The 22,952-nt window shown below is 54.0% G+C and overlaps 1 protein-coding gene across 2 annotated transcripts; it reads left to right on the forward strand.

Moving 5' to 3' along the window:
• The first annotated feature begins 3,741 nt into the window (after window positions 1-3,741).
• On the forward strand, window positions 3,742-22,687 carry ZNF395 (zinc finger protein 395). Of its 2 annotated transcripts, XM_059837293.1 has the most exons (9): window positions 3,742-3,874; window positions 6,304-6,413; window positions 7,138-7,226; window positions 9,535-10,142; window positions 10,241-10,341; window positions 11,899-12,193; window positions 15,968-16,060; window positions 19,188-19,297; window positions 19,391-19,637. In XM_059837293.1, exons 1-9 carry the CDS (start codon window positions 3,743-3,745, stop codon window positions 19,500-19,502), a joined length of 1,650 nt encoding a protein of 549 aa, XP_059693276.1. In that variant the 5' UTR covers window position 3,742; the 3' UTR covers window positions 19,503-19,637. The 2 variants fall into 2 exon arrangements, with proteins under 2 accessions (XP_059693276.1, XP_059693275.1); XM_059837292.1 differs by lacking the exon at window positions 10,241-10,341 and having other exon boundaries at window positions 19,391-22,687.
• Window positions 22,688-22,952: the final 265 nt, after the last annotated feature.

Below are 22,952 nucleotides of genomic sequence, written 5' to 3' on the forward strand. Positions count from 1 at the left end.
CCCCATTCCCTGCCCGGTGTCCGTGTCCCCTTATCCCGGTGTCCGTGTCCCCCGCCCCGGCATTCCCTGCCTGCTGTCCTTCCCCCCAACCCCGCTGTCCATCCCCCCATTCCCGCTGTCTGTCCGTCCCTTAATCCCGCTGTCTGTCCGTCCCCCCCAGTCCCACTGTCCGTCCCCCAGTCCCGCTGTCTGTCCGTCCCCCCAATCCCGCTGTCTGTCCGTCCCCCCAATCCCGCTGTCTGTCCGTCCCCCCAGTCCCGCTGTCCGTCCGTCCCCCCAGTCCCGCTGTCTGTCCGTCCCCCCAGTCCCGCTGTCTGTCCATCCCCCCAATCCCGCTGTCTGTCCGTCCCTCCAGCCCCGGTCCCCTCCTCGCTGTCCGTATTCCCCCCTCCCAGCCCGGTTTGCCCGGTCCGTGTGTCCCTCCCTCCTTCCGTCCGTCCGTCCGTCCGTCCCTCCGTATCCCCCGCCCCGCGCACACGTGCCCTGCCCGGTGCCGCCCTCCCTCCGCGCCAGGCCCGGGCGCTCTCCTGCTCCTCCTCCTCTTCCTCCTCCTCCTCCTCTTCCTCCTCTTCCTCCTTTGCCGCCTTCCCCGCGTGCCCCGCGGTCGGGAATTCGCGCAATCCATGGATCCAGGAATCCGGGGATTCACGGATCCAGGAATCCCTGGATCCATCCCGCCCTGACTCCGAGCTCCCTCTCCCTCTCCTCCCTCTGCCCTCGCCGGTTCCTCCAAACAAATCCCGATTTTGGTCCTCCGAAGGTGGAATGAATAATTTCCCTCCCGAAGTCACTCAGGGAGCTTTTCCTGGCGGGCAAAATCCAGGAGGGAACTTTTGGAATCTCCTGTTCCGGGAGCTTTGAGTCGCGGGGAGCTCGGTTCACTTTTTGGGGTTTTTGATTTTTTTATTAAAAAAAAAAAATTAAAGCCCAAATTCCGCAAACCGCTCCCGGCGGAGACCTCGCTTCCCGGTCACGTGTGCCGCTGGGGCCGGAGCCTGGAGTTTTTTGGGATTTTTTGGGATATTTTGGGATGAGGAGGGGCTTTTGCAAAGTGGGTTTGTTCTCTGCTTTGGGATCTGCCCCAGTCCGGACTTTGTGATTGTTGGGGGCGAGGCTGAATTACTCCCGGGAGAAAAAAAAAAAAGGGAAAAAACCGGGATTTTGGCATTCTCCAGGGAGGGATTTGTGCCAAAAATTTGGTTTTTATTCCCAAAAACCACCAGGACATTCCCTCTCTCCAAACCAACCATTCCTCATTTTCCAAACTCGCCTTTCCCAAACCTCCACGAGGTGCTGCCGGTTTCATTTTTTTGGTTTTTAACTCTGTCCCAAATCCACGCCGGGAATAATTTGGGATCCGATTGATTGGGAACAGCTGGGACGGGGCTCCGGGGGCCTCCGCGCTCCCGCTTTGGGATTTTTGGGACATCGGGCGGGGATTTCTTGGCACGGCCGTGTCGGGGATGGGATCCAGCGGCCAAAACCCCCTGGAAGCTCCGGGAATTTGGCTCGGGGCAGGGTTTTCCCTCTTTTCCTCCCCTCAAACCCTCTGGAAGCTCCGGGAATTTGTCTCGGGGCAGGGTTTTCCTGCTTTTCCTCCCCTCAAACCCTCTGGAAGCTCCAGAAATTTGGCTCGGGGCAGGGTTTTCCCTCTTTTCCTCCCCTCAAACCCTCTGGAAGCTCCGGGAATTTGGCTCGGGGCAGGGTTTTCCTTCTTTTCCTCCCCTCAAACCCGCGGGAAGCTCCGGGAATTTGGCTCGGGGCAGGGTTTTCCTGCTTTTCCACCCCTCAAACTCTCTGGAAGCTCCGGGAATTTGGCTTGGGGCAGGGTTTTCCTGCTTTTCCTCCCCTCAAACCCGCTGGAAGCTCCAGGAATTTGGCTCAGGGCAGGGTTTTCCTGCTTTTCCTCCCCTCAAACCCTCTGGAAGCTCCGGGAATTTGGCTCGGGGCAGGGTTTTCCTTCTTTTCCTCCCCTCAAACTCTCTGGAAGCTCCAGGAATTTGGCTCGGGGCAGGGTTTTCCTTCTTTTCCTCCCCTCAAACCCTCTGGAAGCTCCAGGAATTTGGCTCGGGCAGGGTTTTGAAGATGAAATCCCGCAGGGAATGAGGAGCGGCTCCGGCGCTGGGTGGCGGCCAGGAGGGTTTGGGGATTCCCCGATTTGGATCCCAGATCCTGGGATGTCCCAAATTTGGATCCCAAATCATGGGATATGCCAAAGTTTGGATCCCAGATCCTGGGATTGCCCAGTTTGGGTCCCAAATCCTGAGATATCCCAGAGTTTCTGTGCCTGGAATTCCCCGATTTGGATCCTAGATCCTGGGATATCCCAAAGTTTGGATCCCAGATCCTGGGATATCCCAAGGTTTGGGTCCCAGATCCTGGGATATCCCAAGGTTTGGGTCCCAGATCCTGGGATATCCCAAGGTTTGGGTCCCAGATCCTGGGATTGCCCAGTTCAGGTCCCAGATCCTGGGATTCCCTGTTTTGGATCCCAAATCCTGGGATATCTCAGGGTTTCTGTGCCTGAAATTCCCCAGTTTGGATCCCAGATCCTGGAATTCCCCATTTGAATCCCCAGTCCTGGGATTGCCCGGAGTTTCTGTCCCCAGTGACAGCTTCAGATGCCACCCCCGTGTCCGTCTGTCCATCTGACAGATGTCTGTCCCCACATCCCCAATGCCACCCTCGTGTCTGTCTGTCCCCAATGCCACCCTCGTGTCCCTCTGTCCCCAATGCCACCCTTGTGTCTGTCTGTCCCCGCCCATATCCCTGGTGCCACCCCATATCTCTGTCCCCATGTCCCCAATGCCATCCTGTTGTCTGTCCGTCTGTCCCAATGTCCCCAATGCCATCCCCCATGTCTGTCTGTCCCCATGTCCCCAGTGCCACCCCATGTCTGTCTGTCCCTATGTCCCCAGTGCCAGCCCCATGTCTGTCTGTCCCCATGTCCCCAGTGCCAGCCCCATGTCTGTCTGTCCTCATGTCCCCAGTGCCACTCCCATGTCTGTCTGTCTGTCTCCCCATCCCCAGTGCCAGATCCAGGTGCCACCCCTGTGTCCATCTGTCTGTCCCCACGTCCCCAATGCCATCCCCCATGTCCGTCTGTCTGTCCCCAATGCCACCCTCATGTCTGTCTGTCCCCAATGCCACCCCATGTCCGTCTGTCCCCACATCCCCAGTGCCACTCTGTGTCCATCTGTCCCCAGTGCCGCCACCCCCATGTCCGTCTGTCCGTCCCCAATGCCACCCCCATGTCTGTCTGTCTGTCCCCATGTCCCCAGTGCCACCCCCATGTCCGTCTGTCCATCCCCAATGCCACCCCCATGTCTGTCTGTCTGTCCCCATGTCCCCAATGCCACCCCCGTGTCCATCTGTCCATCCCCAGTGCCACCCCCATGTCCGTCTGTCCATCCCCAGTCCCACCCCCATGTCCATCTGTCCATCCCCAATCCCACCCCCATGTCCGTCTGTCTGTCCCCACGTCCCCAATGCCACCCCCATGTCCATCTGTCCCCATGTCCCCAATGCCACCCCCGTGTCCGTCTGTCCGTCCCCAATGCCACCCCCATGTCCATCTGTCCGTCCCCACGTCCCCAGTCCCACCCCCATGTCCGTCTGTCCATCCCCAATCCCCCCCCCCCCCGTGTCCGTCTGTCTGTCCCCCCTTGTCCCCGCTGCCAGCCGCGGGTGCCATCCCCGCGGTGTCCGTCTGTCCGTCCGCAGCGCCGCGTGCCCCCCGGCCATGGCCCCGGTGCTGCCGCGCCGCCTGGGCAAGCGCTCCCTGCTGGGCGCCCGCGTGGGCCCCGCGCCCGCCCGGACCCTTCCGGAACCTTCCGCGCTCCGTGATCCCGGATCCCCCCCGGGGCAGCCGCAGGTACCTCCCGGGAGGGAAAATTCCGGGGTTTTCCCCCAAATCCACGGGGATCCGCGGCTCTCGGGGTTGGGGGGGTTTTGGTGGAATCCCAAATTCCGTTTCCTGAGGGATCCCAAATCCCAGGGAGAAGCGGGGTTTTATCTGGGAATGGTTTGGGAATGCCCAGGGGAGTTCCCTTCCAGGAGCTGCTCTGGGTTTTCCATCCTGATCCCGAAGGAATTAAAGGTCCCAGCTTCAATCCCGAGGGAATTCAGTCTCCCATCCCAATCCTGAGGGAATCAAATCCCCCCCAAATCCCAATCCCAAAGGAATTAAAGTTCCCACATTTCTATCCCGAGGGAATTCAGTCTCCCAATCCCAAGGGAATTCAATCTCCCAATCCCAAAGGAATCAAATTTCCCACAATCCCAATCCCAAAGGAATTCAATTTCCCAATCCCAAAGGAATCAAATTTCCCACAATCCCAATCCCAAGGGAATTCAATCTCCCAGTCCCAAAGGAATCAAATTTCCCACAATCCCAATCCCAAGGGAATTCAATCTCCCAATCCCAATTCCAAGGGAATCAAATCCCCCCCAAATCCCAATCCCCAAGGAATTAAAGTTCCCACATTTCTATCCCGAGGGAATTCAATCTCCCAATCCCAATCCTGAAGGAATCAAATCCCCCCAATTCCAACCCCCAAGGAATTGAAGTTCCCAATTTCAATCCCAAGGGAATTCAGTCTCCCAGTCCCAAGGGAATTCAATCTCCCAATCCAAATCCCAAAGGAATCAAATTCCCTCCAGTTCCAATCCCGAAGGAATTTAAATTCCCACATCCCAATCCCAAGGGAATTCAATCTCCCAATCCCAGGGGAATTCAGTCTCCCAATCCTGAGGGAATCAAACCCCCCACATTTCAATCCCATGGGAATTCAATCTCCCAGTTCTAATCCCATGGGAATTAAAGTTCCCCCATTTCAACCCCGAGGGAGTTCCGTCTCCTGATTCCAATCCCCAGGAAATCAAATCTCCCAATCCCAAAGGAATTAAATTTCCCAATTCCTATCCCAAGGGAATTCAATGTCCCAATCCCAAAGGAATCAAATTTCCCACAATCCAATCCCGAGGGAATTCAATTTCCCAATCCCAATCCCAAGGGAATTCAATCTCCCAGTCCCAAAGGAATCAAATTTCCCACATCCCAATCCCAAGGGAAATCAATCTCCCAATTCCAAGGGAATTCAGTCTCCCAGTTCCAATCCCAAGGGAATCAAAGTTCCCGCATTCCAATCCCGAGGGAATTCAATCTCCCAATCCCAAGGGAATCAAATCCCCCCCCATTTAGATCCCCAAGGAATTCAAGTTCCCACATCCCAATCCCGAGGGAATTCAGTCTCCCAATTCCAATCCCGAGGGAATCAAATCCCCCACATTCCAATCCCAAGGAGATTCAGTCTCCCAGTTCCACTCCCAAAGGAATTCAGTCTCCCAGTTCCAATCCCAAAGGAATTAAATTTCCCACATCTCAATCCCAAGGGATTCAAATCTCCCAATCCCAAGGGAATTCAGTCTCCCAATCCCAATCCCAAGGAATTAAAGTTCCCACATTCCAATCCCAAGGGAATTCAGTTTTCCAATCCCAAGGAATTAAAGTTCCCACATTCCAATCCCAAGGGAATTCAGTCTTCCACTTCCAATCCCGAGGGAATCCAATCCCCCACATCCCAATCCCGAGGGAATTCAGTCTCCCAATCCCAATCCCAAGGAATTAAAGTTCCCACATCCCAATCCCAAGGGAATTCAATCCCCCACATCCCAATCCCAAGGGAATTCAATCTCCCCCGTTCCAATCTGAGATTCCGGATCCTCGAGATCCATGGAAAATCCTCGATCAGGGCTGGAAAATTCCCCGTCAGGAGGGAATTTGGGAATTTTGGGGAATCTGGGATGGAGCGGGGTGGGGGGGTTGTCACAGCTCCTTCCCCTTCCTGGAGTGCGGGATCCTTTTCCCATCCCGGTTTTCATCCTTCTATCCGTCAGGAATCACTCTGGGAATCCCGGGAACGCCCAAATCCATGGGGGAGGAGTTCAGAATCCCAGGAAATCCCTGGATTTGGGATTGCCGGGGGTGGGCAGAGCAGATTTCTTGGGATGGGTTGGGTTAGGATTGAAAAATTCCAGGAAAATCCATGGAGACACACCAAAAATCTGGGAATGTGCCCTTCCCGTTGGGTCCTGGAGCTGGGAATTGCTGGAATTCCTGGGATTGTCCAGTCTGGGAATTGCTGAGGGTGGAAATCCCAACCCTCAGCAGGAAAATCCCTGGATTTGGGATTGCTGGGGGTGGGTGGAGCAGATTTTTTGGGATGGGTTGGGAATGTGGAATCCAATCCCTGTGGGACAGGCCGATCCCTGATCCCAAAGCTCATCCCAAACCTTTTCCAGGTGCTCCCGACTCCCCTGGACGAGCAGCTCCCGGCATTCCCGGCTCCGTCCCTGCCCGGCTCCGGCATTCCCGAGAGATCCGTGTCCTGCAGCATCGACGTTCCCAAAAGGTCCGTGCCTTTTCCCGGGATCCCAAATCCTGAGATTGCCCAGTTTGGATCCCAAATCCTGGAATATCCCAGAGTTTCTCTGCCTGGAATTCCCCAATTTGAATCCCAGATCCCGAGATTTCCCAGTTTGAATCCCAAATCCTGGAATTCCCCAATTTCATTCCCAAATCCCGGAATTCCCCAATTTCATTTCCAAATCCCGGAATTCCCCAATTTCATTCCCAAATCCCGGAATTCCCCAGTTTCAATCCCAAATCCCGGAATTCCCCAGTTTCATTCCCAAATCCCAGAATTCCCCAGTTTCATTCCCAAATCCCAGAATTCCTCAATTTCAATCCCAAATCCCGGACTTCCCCAATTTCATTCCCAAATCCCAGAATTCCCCAATTTCAATCCCAAATCCCAGAATTCCCCCGTTTCAATCCCAAATCCCGGAATTCCCCGATTTCAATCCCAAATCCCGGAATTCCCCAGTTTCATTCCCAAATCCCGGAATTCCCCAGTTTCATTCCCAAATCCTGGCGCCCCCCCTCCTCCTCACTCCAGGCCCGGATCCTCCTTCCCGGGGGGAATCACCCTTCAGCTCTTCCCTCCAGCATTCCCGGGATTCTCCCTTCCTTTCCCCCCCCCTTTTCCCAGGCGGGGGTTGGGGGTTTGGGGGGGTCGCTCCGGCTGCCCGAGGTTTTTCCCGAGGTTTTTCCCGAGGTTTTTCCCTCCGGAGCAGGAGCTGGCAGGCGGCGGTGGAGATGGACGAGATGGTGGCGGCGCTGGTGCTGACCAGCCTGTCCTGCAGCCCCGCCCTGCGCCGCCCCCGTGAGTCATTCCCGAAATTCCCACCCGGATCCGACCCCAAAACCCATCCCGGGAATGCTGAAGGGACGGGGACGTGCAGCCATCCGGGAATTGCTGGGGGTGGGAAAATGGGAGAGGGGTCGGGGTGGGGAGTTGGGATTCTGCCAGGAGTGGGGAAGGAATTGTTCCCAAAATCCAGCCTGAACTTCCCCTGGAAAAATCGGGGAGAAATCCCAATCCCTCCTGCCAGGGAATTCCAGATCCGTGTCCCCCAGTGCCACTTCCACGGGAAGGTGGGATTCCGCTGGAAGTGGGGAAGGAATTGTTCCCCAAATCCAGCCTGGAAAAATATGGGAAAAAATTCCAGTTGCTCCTGTCAGGGAATTCCAGATCCGTGTTCCCAAGTGCCACTTCCACAGGGTGTTGGAATTCTTCAGGAATGGAGATTCCAAACCTCCCTGGACAACCCTTTCCATGAAGGAATTCCCAAAATCCAACCTGAACTTCCCTGGGACAATTTGGAAGAAATCCCAATTCCACCTGTCAGGGAATTCCAGATCCGTGTTCCCAAGTGCCACTTCCACAGGGAGTTAGAATTCCTCTGGGAACAGGGAAGGAATTGTTCCCAAAATCCAACCTGGAAGAACTTGAGGCCATTTCCTGGGAAAAAAATCCCAGTCAGGGAATTCCAGATCCGTGTCCCCGAGTGCCACTCCCATGGGGATTTGGAATTCCTCTGGGAATGGGGATTCCAAACCTCCCTGGGAAGGAATTGTTCCCAAAATCCAACCTGGACTTCCCTGGAACAATCTGGGAGAAATCCCAATCCCTCCTGCCAGGGAATTCCAGATCCGTGTCCCCGAGTGCCACTTCCACAGGGATTTGGGATTCCTCTTGGAATGGGGATTCCAAACCTCCCTGGGAAGGAATTGTTCCCAAAATCCAACCTGAATTTCCCTGGAACAATCTGGGAGAAATCCTGATCCCTCCTGCCAGGGAATTCCAGATCCGTGTCCCCAGGTGCCACTTCCGCAGGGAAGTTGGGATTCCGCTGGAAGTGGGGAAGGAATTGTTCCCAAAATCCAGCCTGGAAAAATATGGGAAAAAATTCCAGTTGCCCCTGTCAGGGAATTCCAGATCCATGTTCCCAAGTGCCACTTCCATGGGAATTTGGGATTCCTCAGGGAATGGGAAGGAATTGTTCCCAAAATCCAACCTGGACTTCCCTGGAACAATCTGGGAGAAATCCCGATCCCTCCTGCCAGGGAATTCCAGATCCGTGTCCCCGAGTGCCACTTCCACAGGGATTTGGAATTCCTCAGGGAATGGGAAGGAATTGTTCCCAGAATCCAACCTGGAGTTCCCTGCAGCTCTGTGGGACGACCCTGATCCCCCCCGGCTGCTCCCGGATCCCAGGAAATTCCAGAGAGGAAAATCCCCCCGGGAATGCTGGCAGGGCTCGGGGTGTCCCCTCGGTGCCACCGCCCCCGGAGGGGACAATTCCCGGGCACGGCTTTTTTTGGGAGCGGCTCCGTTCCCCAGGGATAAAAATAACCCGGGATGGAGCCTGGGAAATGCCCGGTGACACCCGGGGTGGCACCGAGGGGACAGAGCTGGGGGTGGCACGGAGGGGACAAACTGGGGGGGACACAGAGGGGACAGAGCTGGGGGGGGCACACGGGGGACAAACTGGGGTGGCATGGAGGGGACAAAGCTGGGGTGGCACAGAGGTGACAGAGCTGGGGTGGCACAGGGGGGACAAACAGGGGGTGGCACAGGGGGGACAAACTAGGGGTGGCACAGAGGGGACAGAGCTGGGGTGGCACAGGGGGGACAGAGCCAGGGGTGGGACAGAGGGGACAGAGCCAGGGGTGGGACAGAGGGGACAAACAGGGGTGGCACAGAGGGGATAGAGCCAGGGGTGGCACAAAAGGGACAAAGCTGGGGGTGGCACAAAAGGGACAAAGCTGGGGGTGGGACAGAGGGGACAGAGCCGGGGTGGCACAGAGGGGACAAACTGGGGGTGGGACAGAGGGGACAGAGCTGGGGTGGCACAGAGGGGACAGAGCCAGGGGTGGGACAGAGGGGACAGAGCCAGGGGTGGGACAGAGGGGACAAACTGGGGGTGGCACCCAGGGATCAAACCCGGGGGTGGCAGAAAGGGGACAAAGCCAAGGTGACCCCATATCCCCTTGGTGACAATGTCACCGTTGTCCCCTGAGGGGTTCAGATGTTGCCATGTCCCCTGGGTGCCAGTGGCACCGTGTCCCCTGGGTGACAGTGGCACCGTGTCCCCTGGGTGACAGTGGCACCGTGTCCCCTCTCTCAGCCTTGCAGGGCGCCGGTGACCCCTGGAAGGACAGCGGGGACATCTCGGACAGTGGCAGCAGCACCACCAGCGGCCACTGGAGCAGCGCTGGCAGTGCCACCGCGTCCCCTCCCCACTGTCCCAGCAGTGCCACCGCGTCCCCTCCCCACTGTCCCAGCAGTGCCACCGCGTCCCCTCCCCACTGTCCCAGCAGTGCCACTGCGTCCCCTCCCCACTGTCCCAGCAGTGCCACCGCGTCCCCTCTTCCCTGTCCTGATGCTGCCACCGTGTCCCCTCCCCACTGTCCCAGCAGTGTCACCATGTCCCCTCCTCACTACCCTGGCAGTGTCACTATGTCCCCTCCTCACCATGCCAGCAGTGCCACCACGTCCCTTCCTTGCTACCCTGGCAGTGCCACCGTGTCCCCTCATCACACTGGCAGTGCCACCGTGTCCCCTCCCCATCACACTGGCAGTGCCACCGTGTCCCCTCCCCATCACACTGGCAGTGCCACCGTGTCCCCTCCCCGCTGTCCCTGCGCTGCCACCGCGTCCCCTCTGAGCGACGACGGCTTCGACACCGACCCCGAGCCCTGGGTGCCGGAGGAGCCGGCGCCGCGCCGCAGGAAGGTGGGTGACAGTGTCCCGGTGTCACCGGGGAGGGGACATTGTCACCGGGGAGGGGACAGTGTCACCGGGGAGGGGGTGACGGTGCCGTTTGTCCCCAGAGCTCGGCCAGGCTGGCCTTCAAGTGCCTCTGGCCCGGCTGCGGCAAAGTGCTGCGCTCCGGCGTCGGCATCAAGCGCCACGTCCGCACCCGGCACCTGGGGTAAGGATCCACGGCAGTCCCGGCATTCCCGGCATTCCCCGTCCCAAAATCCGTGGGGTTGGTCCCTCTGGAATCCCCAAATTCCTGCAGGGAATCCCAGCCCTCAAATCCGTGGGGTTGATCCCTCTGGAATTCCCAATTCCTGCAGGGAATCCCATCCTGTTCCTGAGCTCAAATCCATGGGATTGATCCCTCTGGAATTCCCAAATTCCTGCAGGGAATCCCAGCCCTCAAATCCATGGGGTTGATCCCTCTGGAATCCCCAAATTCCTGCAGGAAATCCCATCCTGTTCCTGAGTTCAAATCCATGGGGTTGATTCCTCTGGAATTCCCAATTCCTGCAGGGAATCCCAACCTGTTCCTGAGTTCAGATCTGTGGGATTGATCCCTCTGGAATTCCCAAATTCCTACAGGGAATCCCAGCCCTCAAATCCATGGGGTTGATCCCTCTGGAATCCCCAAATTCCTGCAGGAAATCCCATCCCGTTCCTGAGCTCAAATCCATGGGATTGATCCCTCTGGAATTCCCAAATTCCTACAGGGAATCCCAACCTGTTCCAGCTCTCAAATCTGTGGGATTGGTCCCTCTGGAATTCCCAAATTCCTACAGGGAAGCCCAACCTGTTCCAGCTCTCAAATCTGTGGGATTGGTCCCTCTGGAATTCCCAAATTCCTACAGGGAATCCCAACCTGTTCCTGAGCTCAAATCTGTGGGATTGATCCCTCTGGAATTCCCAAATTCCTACAGGGAATCCCAACCTGTTCCTGAGCTCAAATCCCTGGGATTGATCCCTCTGGAATTCCCAAATTCCTACAGGGAATCCCAGCCCTCAAATCCCTGGGATTGATCCCTCTGGAATCCCCAAATTCCTGCAGGAAATCCCATCCTGTTCCTGAGCTCAAATCCATGGGGTTGATCCCTCTGGAATTCCCAAATCGTGCAGGAAATCCCAGCCTGTTCCTGAGCTCAAATCCATGGGGTTGATCCCTCTGGAATTCCCAAATCGTGCAGGAAATCCCATCCTGTTCCTGAGCTCAAATCCATGGGATTGATCCCTCTGGAATTCCCAAATCGTGCAGGAAATCCCATCCATTCCCATCCCAAATCCCTGGGATTGCTCCCTCTGGAATTCCCAAATCGTGCAGGAAATCCCATCCATTCCCATCCCAAATCCCTGGGATTGATCCCTCTGGAATTCCCAAATTCCTGCAGGAATTCCCCGCCCATTCCCATCCCAAATCCCTGGGATTGCTCCCCCTGGAATTCCCAGTTCCTGCGGGAAATGGGCGCTTCCATGTCACCAACGCCATTGTTCCTCTCTTGTCACTTGTGTCACTTTGCTGTCACTTTCGTCCCTCTGTTGTCACCTGTGTCCCTTTGCTGTCACCTCTGTCCCTCTGTTGTCACCATGTCCCTGTGTCCCTTTGTTGTCATCTGTGTCCCTGTGTTGTTGTCACCCCTGTCCCTGTGTTGCTGTCCCTGTGACACCCGTGTCCCCGTGTCCCTGTGTTGCTGTCCCTGTGTCACCTGTGTCCCCATGTCCCCGTGCCGGGCAGGGACGGCTCGGAGCGCGAGGAGGATTTCTATTACACGGAGCTGCGCGTGCCCGAGGAGCCGCCCCCGGAGCTGCCACCGCCCGCTGTCCCCTCTGTCCCCGCTGTCCCCTCTGTCCCCGCTGTCCCCGCGGTCCCCGGTGCCACCGCTGTCCCCGCTGTCCCCGCGGTCCCCGGTGCCAGCGGGGCCGTGTCCTGCTCTGCCCCCATTGTCATCCAGCCCGGCCCCGGCCAGCCCGGCCTGAGCCACTCGGCACCCGGCTCCTTCTGGCACATCCAGGCCGACCACGCCTACCAGGTGACAGCCCTGGGGACACCGGGGACAGAGCCACGGATAGAGCTGGGACACGGCTGGGGATAGCCCTGGGGACAGCGGCGACACCTGGGGATAGAGCTGGGACATGGCTGGGGACAGCCCTGGGGACAGCAGGGGGACATCCATGGGGACATTGCGGGGACAGAGCTGGGGATAGAGCTGCGACGTTGCTGGGGACATCCATGGGGACAGCAGGGGGACATCCATGGGGACATTGCGGGGACAGAGCTGGGGATGGAGCTGGGACATGGCTGGGGACATCCCTGGGGACATTGTGGGGACAGAACTGGGGATAGAGCTGGGACATGGCTGGGGCCATCCATGGGGACACAGCTGGGAACAGAGCTGGGGACAGAGCTGGGACATGGCTGGGGACAGCATGGGGACATCCATGGGGACATTGGGGGGACATGGCTGGGGACATCAGTGGGGGATAGAGATGGGGCCATCCCTGGGGACATTCATGGGGACAGAGCTGGTGGCATCGCTAGGGACATCCCTGGGGACATTCCAAGATTTGTGTCCCTGTCCCTAACTCAGGGATTTGTGTCCCTGGCTCAGGGATTGGTGTCCCCTGGTGTCCCCTGCGGGGCTGTGGCTCCCAGCTCTGTCCCCACGGGGATGTGCCACACCCGCAGATCCCGCACGGGAGGAGGGGACAGGGGTTCCCAGGGAATGGGGGATTTCTGGGAATGGGGGATTTCTATGGCAGGGGGATTCCTGGGAATGGGGGATTCCAATGGAATGGGGGATTTCTGGGAATGGGGGATTTCTATGGAATGGGGGATTCCAATGGAATGGGGGATTTCTGGGAATGGGGGATTCCAATGGAATGGGGAATTCCAATGGAATGGGGAATTCCAATGGAATGGGGGATTCCAATGGAATGGGGGATTCCTGGGAATGGGGGATTTCTATGGAATGGGGGATTTTCTATGGAATGGGGGATTTCTGGGAATGGGGGATTTCTATGGAAGGGGGATTCCTGGGAATGGGGGATTTCTATGGAAGGGGGATTCTTGGGAATGGGGGATTCCTGGGAATGGGGGGTTCATGGGAATGAGGGATTTCTATGGAATGGGGGATTCCTGGGAATGGGGGATTCCAATGGAATGGGGGATTCCTGGGAATGGGGGATTCCAATGGAATGGGGGATTCCAATGGAATGGGGGATTTCTGGGAATGGGAGATTCCTGGGAATGGGGGGTTCCAATGGAATGGGGGATTTCTGGGAATGGGGGATTCCTGGGAATGGGGGATTCCTGGGAATGGGGAATTCCAATGGAATGGGGGATTCCTGGGAATGGGGGATTTCTATGGAATGGGGGATTCCTGGGAATGGGGGGTTCCAATGGAATGGGGGATTTCTATGGAATGGGGGATTTCTATGGAATGGGGGATTCCAATGGAATGGGGGATTCCTGGGAATGGGGGATTCTTGGGAATGGGGGATTTCTATGGAATGGGGGGTTCCAATGGAATGGGGGATTCCTGGGAATGGGGGGTTCCAATGGAATGGGGGATTCCTGGGAATGGGGGATTCCTGGGAATGGGGGATTTCTGGGAATGGGGGATTCCAATGGAATGGGGGATTCCAATGGAATGGAGGATTCCAATGGAATGGGGGATTCCTGGGAATGGGGGATCTCTGGGAATGGGGGATCTCTGGGAGTGGGGGATTCCAATGGAATGGGGGATTCCTGGGAATGGGGGATTTCTATGGAATGGGGGATTTCTGGGAATGGGGGATTTCTATGGAATGGGGGGTTCCAATGGAATGGGGGATTCCTGGGAATGGGGGGTTCCAATGGAATGGGGGATTTCTATGGAATGGGGGATTCCTGGGAATGGGGGATTCCTGGGAATGGGGGATTTCTATGGAATGGGGGGTTCCAATGGAATGGGGGATTCCTGGGAATGGGGGGTTCCAATGGAATGGGGGATTTCTATGGAATGGGGGATTCCTGGGAATGGGGGATTCCTGGGAATGGGGGATTTCTGGGAATGGGGGATTCCAATGGAATGGGGGATTTCTATGGAATGGAGGATTCCAATGGAATGGGGGATTCCTGGGAATGGGGGATTTCTATGGAATGGGGGATTTCTATGGAATGGGGGATTCCAATGGAATGGGGGATTCCTGGGAATGGGGGATTCCTGGGAATGGGGGATTTCTATGGAATGGAGGATTCCAATGGAATGGGGGGTTCCAATGGAATGGGGGATTCCTGGGAATGGGGGGTTCCAATGGAATGGGGGATTTCTATGGAATGGGGGATTCCTGGGAATGGGGGATTCCTGGGAATGGGGGATTCCAATGGAATGGGGGATTCCTGGGAATGGGGGATTCCAATGGAATGGGGGATTCCAATGGAATGGGGAATTCCAATGGAATGGGGGATTTCTATGGAATGGGGGATTTCTGGGAATGGGGAATTCCAATGGAATGGGGGATTTCTATGGAATGGGGGATTTCTATGGAATGGGGGATTCCTGGGAATGGGGGATTCCAATGGAATGGGGGATTCCTGGGAATGGGGGGTTCCTGGGAATGGGTGATTTCTGGGAATGGGGGATTCCAATGGAATGGGGGATTTCTATGGAATGGGGGATACCAATGGAATGGGGGGTTCCAATGGAATGGGGGATTTCTGGGAATGGGGGATTTCTGGGAATAGGGGATTCCTGGGAATGGGCGATTCCAATGGAATGGGGGATTCCAATGGAATGGGGGATTTCTGGGAATGGGGGATTCCTGGGAATGGGGGATTTCTATGGAATGGGGGATTCCAATGGAATGGGGGATTTCTGGGAATGGGGGATTCCTGGGAATGGGGGATTTCTATGGAATGGGGGATTCTTGGGAATGGGGGATTCCAATGGAATGGGGGATTTCTGGGAATGGGGGATTCCTGGGAATGGGGGATTTCTATGGAATGGGGGATTCCTGGGAATGGGGGATTCCAATGGAATGGGGAATTCCAATGGAATGGGGAATTCCAATGGAATGGGGGATTTCTGGGAATGGGGGATTTCTATGGAATGGGTGATTTCTGGGAATGGGGGATTTCTATGGAATGGGGGATTTCTGGGAATGGGGGATTCCAATGGAATGGGGGATTTCTATGGAATGGGGGATTCCTGGGAATGGGGGATTTCTGGGAATGGGGGATTCCAATGGAATGGGGGATTCCTGGGAATGGGGGATTCCAATGGAATGGGGGATTCCAATGGAATGGGGGATTCCTGGGAATGGGGGATTCCAATGGAATCCCTGGGAATGGGGGATTTTTATGGAATGGGGGATTCCAATGGGATGGGGGATTTTTGGGAATGGGGGGTTTCTATGGAATGGGAAATTCCAATGGAATGGGGGAATTTCTGGGAATGGGTGATTCTTGGGAATGGGGGATTTCTTGGGAATGGAGGATTTTTATGGAATGGGGGATTCCTACAGTAATTGGGGATTCTGAGGGAACGGGGGATTCCCAGGGACTGGGACATTCCCAAGGACTGGGACATTCCCATGGACTGGGACATTCCCAAGGACTGGGACATTCCCCTGGGCTGGGACATTCCCATGGGCTGGGACATTCCCATGGGCTGGGACGTTCCCATGGGCTGGGACATTCCCAAGGACTGGGACATTCCCATGGACTGGGACATTCCCATGGGCTGGGACATTCCCATGGGCTGGGACATTCCCAAGGACCGGGACGTTCCCAGAGCTGACCCTGTCCCCGTTCCTGCCCCCAGGCTCTGCCCTCCATCCAAATCCCGGTGTCCCCTCACATCTTCACCAGCATCAGCTGGGCCGCTGCCACCTCCCCCCTGCCGTCCCTGTCACCGGTGAGTGCCACCTGCCCCTGCCTCAGTGCCACCTCTCCCTCCCTGAGTGCCACCTCCCCCCTGCCGTCCCTGTCACCGGTGAGTGCCACCTGCCCCTCCCTGAGTGCCACCTGCCCCTCCCTGAGTGCCACCTGCCCCCTGCCCGAGTGCCACCTGCCCCTCCCTGAGTGCCACCTGCCCCTCCCTGAGTGCCACCTGCCCCCTGCCTCAGTGCCACCTCCCCCTCCCTGAGTGCCACCTGCCCCTCCCTGAGTGCCACCTGCCCCTGCCTGAGTGCCACCTCCCCCCTCCCTGAGTGCCACCTGCCCCCTGCCTGAGTGCCACCTCCCCCCTCCCTGAGTGCCACCTGCCCCCTGCCCGAGTGCCACCTGCCCCTCCCTGAGTGCCACCTCCCCCCTGCCGTCCCTGTCACCGGTGAGTGCCACCACCCCCTGCCTGAGTGCCACCTGCCCCTCCCTGAGTGCCACCTCCCCCTGCCTCAGTGCCACCTGCCTCTCCCTGAGTGCCACCTGCCCCTCCCTGAGTGCCACCTCCCCCTGCCGTCCCTGTCACCGGTGAGTGCCACCTCCCCCTCCCTGAGTGCCACCTCCCCCCTCCCTGAGTGCCACCTCCCCCCTCCCTGAGTGCCACCTGCCCCTCCCTGAGTGCCACCTGCCCCCTCCCTGAGTGCCACCTCCCCCCTGCCATCCCTGTCACCGGTGAGTGCCACCTGTGCCACCTCTTCCAGCTGTGCCCTGCATGTGCCAGTGCCTCCTTTTTCCTCTTTTTTCTTCCTTTTCCCTCCTTTTCCCCTCCTTTTCCCTCCTTTTCCCACCTTTTCCCCTCCTTTTCCCTCCTTTTCCCTCCTTTTCCCTCCTTTTCCCTCCTTTTCCCTCCTTTTCCCGCCTTTTCTCCTCCTTTTCCCCTCCTTTTCCCTCCTTTTCCCGCCTTTTCCCCTCCTTTTCCCCTCCTTTCCCCTCCTTTTCCCTCCTTTTCCCTTCCTTTTTCTCTTTTTCCCTCCTTTTCCCTCCTTTTCCCTCCTTTTCCCTTTCCTTTTTCTCTTTTTTCTTCCTTTTCCCTCCTCTTCCCTTCTTTTTCCTTTCCTTTTTCTCCATTTCCCTCAATTTCCCTCCTTTTCCCCTCTTCCTTCCCCTCCTCTTTTCCTTCTTTTCTTCCTCCCTTTTTCCATCTCTTCCCCCCTTTTCCCTTGTTTTTCTCAATCCTTTTCCCCTTATTTTTCCTTCCTTTTCCCCTCCTTTCCCCTCCTTGTTCTCCTCTGTTTTTCCCTCAATTTCCCTCATTTTCCCTTCATTTTTCCCCTTTTTCCCTCCCTTTTCAATCCCCTCCCCCCTTTTTCCTTGTTTTCTGTCCTTTTTCCTTCCTTTTTTTTCTTCCTCTTCCCCACCTTTTCCCCCTTAATTTTCCCTCTTTTTCCCTCTTTTCCCCCTCCTTTCCCGCCTTTTTCCCCCTCAATTTCCCTCCTTTTTCCCATCTTTTCCCCCATTTTTTCCTAGTTTCCTCAGTCCTTTTTTCCTTCCCTTTTCCTCTTCTATCCCTGCCCTTTTTTCCTCCTTTTTTCCTCATTTTTTCCTCCTTTTTTCCTCCTTTTTTCCTCTTTTTTCCCATCCCTTCACCCATTTTTTCCTTGTTTCTTCAGTCCTATTTCCCTCCTTTTTCCCTTCCCTTTTCCCTTCCCTTTTCCCTGCTTTTTCCCTCCTTTTTCCCTCCTTTTTCCTTCCTTTTTTCCCCTCATTTTTCCTCCTTTTTTCCTTCCTTTTTTCCTCCTTTTTTCCTCCTTTTTTCCTCCTTTTTTCCTCCTTTTTTCCTCCTTTTTTCCTCCTTTTTTCCCTAAATTTCCCTCCTTTTTCCCATCCCTTCACCCATTTTTTCCTTGTTTCCTCGGTCCTGTTTCCCTCCTTTTTTCCTTCCCTTTTCTTCTTCTTTCCCTGCCTTTTCCCCTTTTTCCCCTTTTTCCTCCTTTTTTCCTCCTTTTTTCCACCTTTTTTCCACCTTTTTTCCTCCTTTTTCCTCCTTTTTTCCTCCTTTTTTCCTCCTTTTTCCCCTCAATTTCCCACCTTTTTCCCATCCCTTCACCCATTTTTTTCTTGTTTCCTCAGTCCTATTTCCCTTATCTTTCCGTCCTTTTTTCCTTCCTTTTTTCCTCATTTTTTCCTCCTTTTTTCCTCCTTTTTTCCTCCTTTTTTCCTTCCTTTTTTCCCTAATTTTTCCTCCTTTTTCCCTCCTTTTTTCCTCCTTTTTTCCTCCTTTTTTCCTCCTTTTTTCCTCCTTTTTCCTCCTTTTTTCCTCCCTTTTTTCCTCCCTTTCCCACCTTTTTCCCATCCCTTCACCCATTTTTTTCTTGTTTCCTCAGTCCTATTTCCCTTATATTTCCTTCCTTTTTTCCTCCTTTTTCCTCCTTTTTTCCTCCTTTTTTCCTTCCTTTTTTCCTCCTTTTTTCCTCCTTTTTTCCTCCTTTTTCCTCCTTTTTTCCTCCTTTTTTCCTCCCTTTTCCCCTCATTTTCCCTCCTTTTTCCCATCCCTTCACCCATTTTTTTCTTGTTTCCTCAGTCCTATTTCCCTTATCTTTCCTTCCTTTTTTCCTTCCTTTTTTCCTCCTTTTTTCCTCCTTTTTTCCTTCCTTTTTTCCTCCTTTTTTCCTCCTTTTTTTCCTCCTATTTTCCTCCTTTTTTCCTCCTTTTTTCCTCCTTTTTTCCTCCTTTTTTCCTCCCTTTTCCCCTCATTTTCCCTCCTTTTTCCCATCCCTTCACCCATTTTTTCCTAGTTTCCTCAGTCCTGTTTCCCTTATTTTTCCTTCCTTTTCCCCCTCATTTTTTCCTCCTTTTTTCCCTCTTTTTTCCTCCTTTTTTCCTCCTTTTTTCCTTCCTTTTTTCCCTCATTTTTCCTCCTTTTTTCCTCCTTTTTTCTCCTTTTTCCCTCCCTTCCCGCCCTTTTTTTCCCGCCCTTTTTTCCCGCCCTTTCCCCCCCCCTCCCCCCCCCATTCCAGCCCAGCCCACTTTTGCACAGACCCCTCAAAACCCCTCACCTTGACCTCTATATCCCTTTTCATCCCCCTTTATCCCCCTTTTTTATCCCGTTTTTCCCCTTTTCCTCCCCTTTTTGGCCCTTTTTGCCCCTTTCCCCCCCTCAGGCGCGGAGCCGCTCCCTCAGCCTCGGCGACCCTCAGCCCCCTCAGCCGCCGCCATTGCTGCCGCCCCGGCTCCTCGTGGCCTCCCCGCCCCGCGCCTCCCTCAACACCAGGTAAGACCCCAAAAAACCCCGAAAAACCCCGAAAAACCCCAAAATCCTCCAACCCACCGGCCGGAAAACCCCCAAATTTTCCCCTTTCCCCAGAAAAATCCGCGGCGAGGCCAAGAAATGCCGCAAGGTTTACGGCATCGAGCACCGGGAGCAGTGGTGCACGGCGTGCCGCTGGAAAAAGGCCTGCCAGCGCTTCCTGGACTGAATTCCCACCTGGATTCCCTTTGGCCCGCCTGGAATTCCCTCAGGAATCTGGGAATTCCCTCAGGAAATTTGGGAATTCCCTCAGGAATTTGGGAGTCGCCTCAGAAATCCGTGGATTTCCTCATTGCTGCCAGCGGGGACTGAGTTTCGCCGCCGTATTCTCCTTTTCCCACTCGAATTCCCTCAGGAAATCTGGGAATTTCCTCATTGCTGCAAGCAGGGACTGAATTCCAACCCCATATTCCCCTTTTCCCACCTGGAATTCCCTCAGAAATTCGGGAATTCCCTCAGAAATCTGGGAATCCCCTCAGGAAATTTGGGAATTTCCTCAGAAAATTTGGGAATTTCCTAAGGAAATTTGGGGATTTCTTCAGAAAATCTGGAAATTCCCTCAGGAAATCTAGGATTTCCCTCAGAAATCTGGGAATTTCCTCAGGAAATTTGGGAATTCCCTCAGGAATTTGGGAGTCTCCTCAGAAATCCGTGGATTTCCTCCTTGCTGCCAGGACTGAATTTCGGCGCCGTATTCTCCTTTTCCCACCCGAATTCCCTCAGGAAATCTGGGAATTTCCTCATTGCTGCAAGCAGGGACTGAATTCCAACCCCATATTCCCCTTTTCCCACCTGGAATTCCCTCAGAAATTCGGGAATTTCCTCAGAAATCTGGGAATCCCCTCAGGAAATTTGGGAATTCCCTCAGAAAATCTGGAAATTCCCTCAGGAAATCCAGGATTTCCCTCAGAAACCTGGGAATTTCCTCAGGAAATTTGGGAATTCCCTCAGAAATCCAGGAATTTCCTCAGAAATTTGGGAATTCTCTCATAAATTTGGGAATTCCCTCAGAGAATTGGGGAATTTCCTCAGAAATCTGGGAATTTCTTCAGAAATCTGGAAATCCCCTCAGAAATTTGGCAATTTCCTCAGGAAATTTGGGAATTTCTTCAGAAATATGGGAATTTCCTTGGGAATCTGGGAATTCCCTCAGGAAATTTGGGAGTCTCCTCAGAAATCCGTGGATTTCCTCCTTGCTGCCAGCGGGGACTGAATTTCGCCGCCGTATTCTCCTTTTCCCACCCGAATTCCCTCAGGAAATCTGGGAATTTCCTCATTGCTGCAAGCAGGGACTGAATTCCAACCCCATATTCCCCTTTTCCCACCTGGAATTCCCTCAGAAATTCGGGAATTTCCTCAGAAATCTGGGAATCCCCTCAGGAAATTTGGGAATTCCCTCAGAAAATCTGGAAATTCCCTCAGGAAATCCAGGATTTCCCTCAGAAACCTGGGAATTTCCTCAGGAAATTTGGGAATTCCCTCAGAAATCCAGGAATTTCCTCAGAAATTTGGGAATTCTCTCATAAATTTGGGAATTCCCTCAGAGAATTGGGGAATTTCCTCAGAAATCTGGGAATTTCTTCAGAAATCTGGAAATCCCCTCAGAAATTTGGCAATTTCCTCAGGAAATTTGGGAATTTCTTCAGAAATATGGGAATTTCCTTGGGAATCTGGGAATTCCCTCAGGAATTTGGGAGTCTCCTCAGAAATCCGTGGATTTCCTCCTTGCTGCCAGGACTGAATTTCGCCGCCGTATTCTCCTTTTCCCACCCGAATTCCCTCAGGAAATCTGGGAATTTCCTCATTGCTGCAAGCAGGGACTGAATTCCAACCCCATATTCCCCTTTTCCCACCTGGAATTCCCTCAGAAATTCGGGAATTTCCTCAGAAATCTGGGAATCCCCTCAGGAAATTTGGGAATTCCCTCAGAAAATCTGGAAATTCCCTCAGGAAATCCAGGATTTCCCTCAGAAACCTGGGAATTTCCTCAGGAAATTTGGGAATTCCCTCAGAAATCCAGGAATTTCCTCAGAAATTTGGGAATTCTCTCATAAATTTGGGAATTCCCTCAGAGAATTGGGGAATTTCCTCAGAAATCTGGGAATTTCTTCAGAAATCTGGAAATCCCCTCAGAAATTTGGCAATTTCCTCAGGAAATTTGGGAATTTCTTCAGAAATATGGGAATTTCCTTGGGAATCTGGGAATTCCCTCAGGAAATTTGGGAGTCTCCTCAGAAATCCGTGGATTTCCTCCTTGCTGCCAGCGGGGACTGAATTTCGCCGCCGTATTCTCCTTTTCCCACCCGAATTCCCTCAGGAAATCTGGGAATTTCCTCATTGCTGCAAGCAGGGACTGAATTCCAACCCCATATTCCCCTTTTCCCACCTGGAATTCCCTCAGAAATTCGAGAATTCCCTCAGAAATCTGGGAATCCCCTCAGGAAATTTGGGGATTCCCTCAGAAAATTTGGGAATTTCCTAAGGAAATTTGGGAATTCCCTCAGAAAATCTGGAAATTCCCTCAGGAAATCCAGGATTTCCCTCAGAAATCTGGGAATTTCCTCAGGAAATTTGGGAATTCCCTCAGGAATTTGGGAGTCTCCTCAGAAATCCATGGATTTCCTCCTTGCTGCCAGGACTGAATTTCGCCGCCGTATTCTCCTTTTCCCACCCGAATTCCCTAAGGAAATCTGGGAATTTCCTCATTGCTGCAAGCAGGGACTGAATTCCAACCCCATATTCCCCTTTTCCCACCTGGAATTCCCTCAGAAATTCGGGAATTCCCTCAGAAATCTGGGAATCCCCTCAGGAAATTTGGGAATTCCCTCGGAAAATTTGGGAATTTCCTAAGGAAATTTGGGAATTCCCTCAGAAAATCTGGAAATTCCCTCAGGAAATCCAGGATTTCCCTCAGAAACCTGGGAATTTCCTCAGGAAATTTGAGAATTCCCTCAGAAAATTTGGGAATTTCCTAAGGAAATTTTGGGAATTCTCTCATAAATATGGGAATTCCCTCAGAGAATTGGGGAATTTCCTCAGAAATCTGGGAATTTCTTCAGAAATCTGGAAATCCCCTCAGAAATTTGGGAATTTCCTCAGGAAATTTGGGAATTTCTTCAGAAATATGGGAATTTCCTTGGGAATCTGGGAATTCCCTCAGGAAATTTGGGAGTCGCCTCAGAAATCCGTGGATTTCCTCATTGCTGCCAGCGGGGACTGAGTTTCGCCGCCGTATTCTCCTTTTCCCACCCGAATTCCCTCAGGAAATCTGGGAATTCCCTCATTGCTGCAAGCAGGGACTGAATTCCAACCCCATATTCCCCTTTTCCCACCTGGAATTCCCTCAGAAATTCAAGAATTCCCTCAGAAAATTTGGGAATTTCCTAAGGAAATTTGGGAATTCCCTCAGAAAATCTGGAAATTCCCTCAGGAAATCCAGGATTTCCCTCAGAAACCTGGGAATTTCCTCAGGAAATTTGGGAATTCCTTCAGAAATCCAGGAATTTCCTCAGAAATTTGGGAATTCTATCATGAATATGGGAATTCCCTCAGAGAATTGGGGAATTTCCTCAGAAATCTGGGAATTTCTTCAGAAATCTGGAAATCCCCTCAGAAATTT

The sequence above is a fragment of the Haemorhous mexicanus genome (assembly GCF_027477595.1).
Source record: "Haemorhous mexicanus isolate bHaeMex1 chromosome 3 unlocalized genomic scaffold, bHaeMex1.pri SUPER_3_unloc_3, whole genome shotgun sequence".
NCBI lineage: Eukaryota > Metazoa > Chordata > Aves > Passeriformes > Fringillidae > Haemorhous > Haemorhous mexicanus.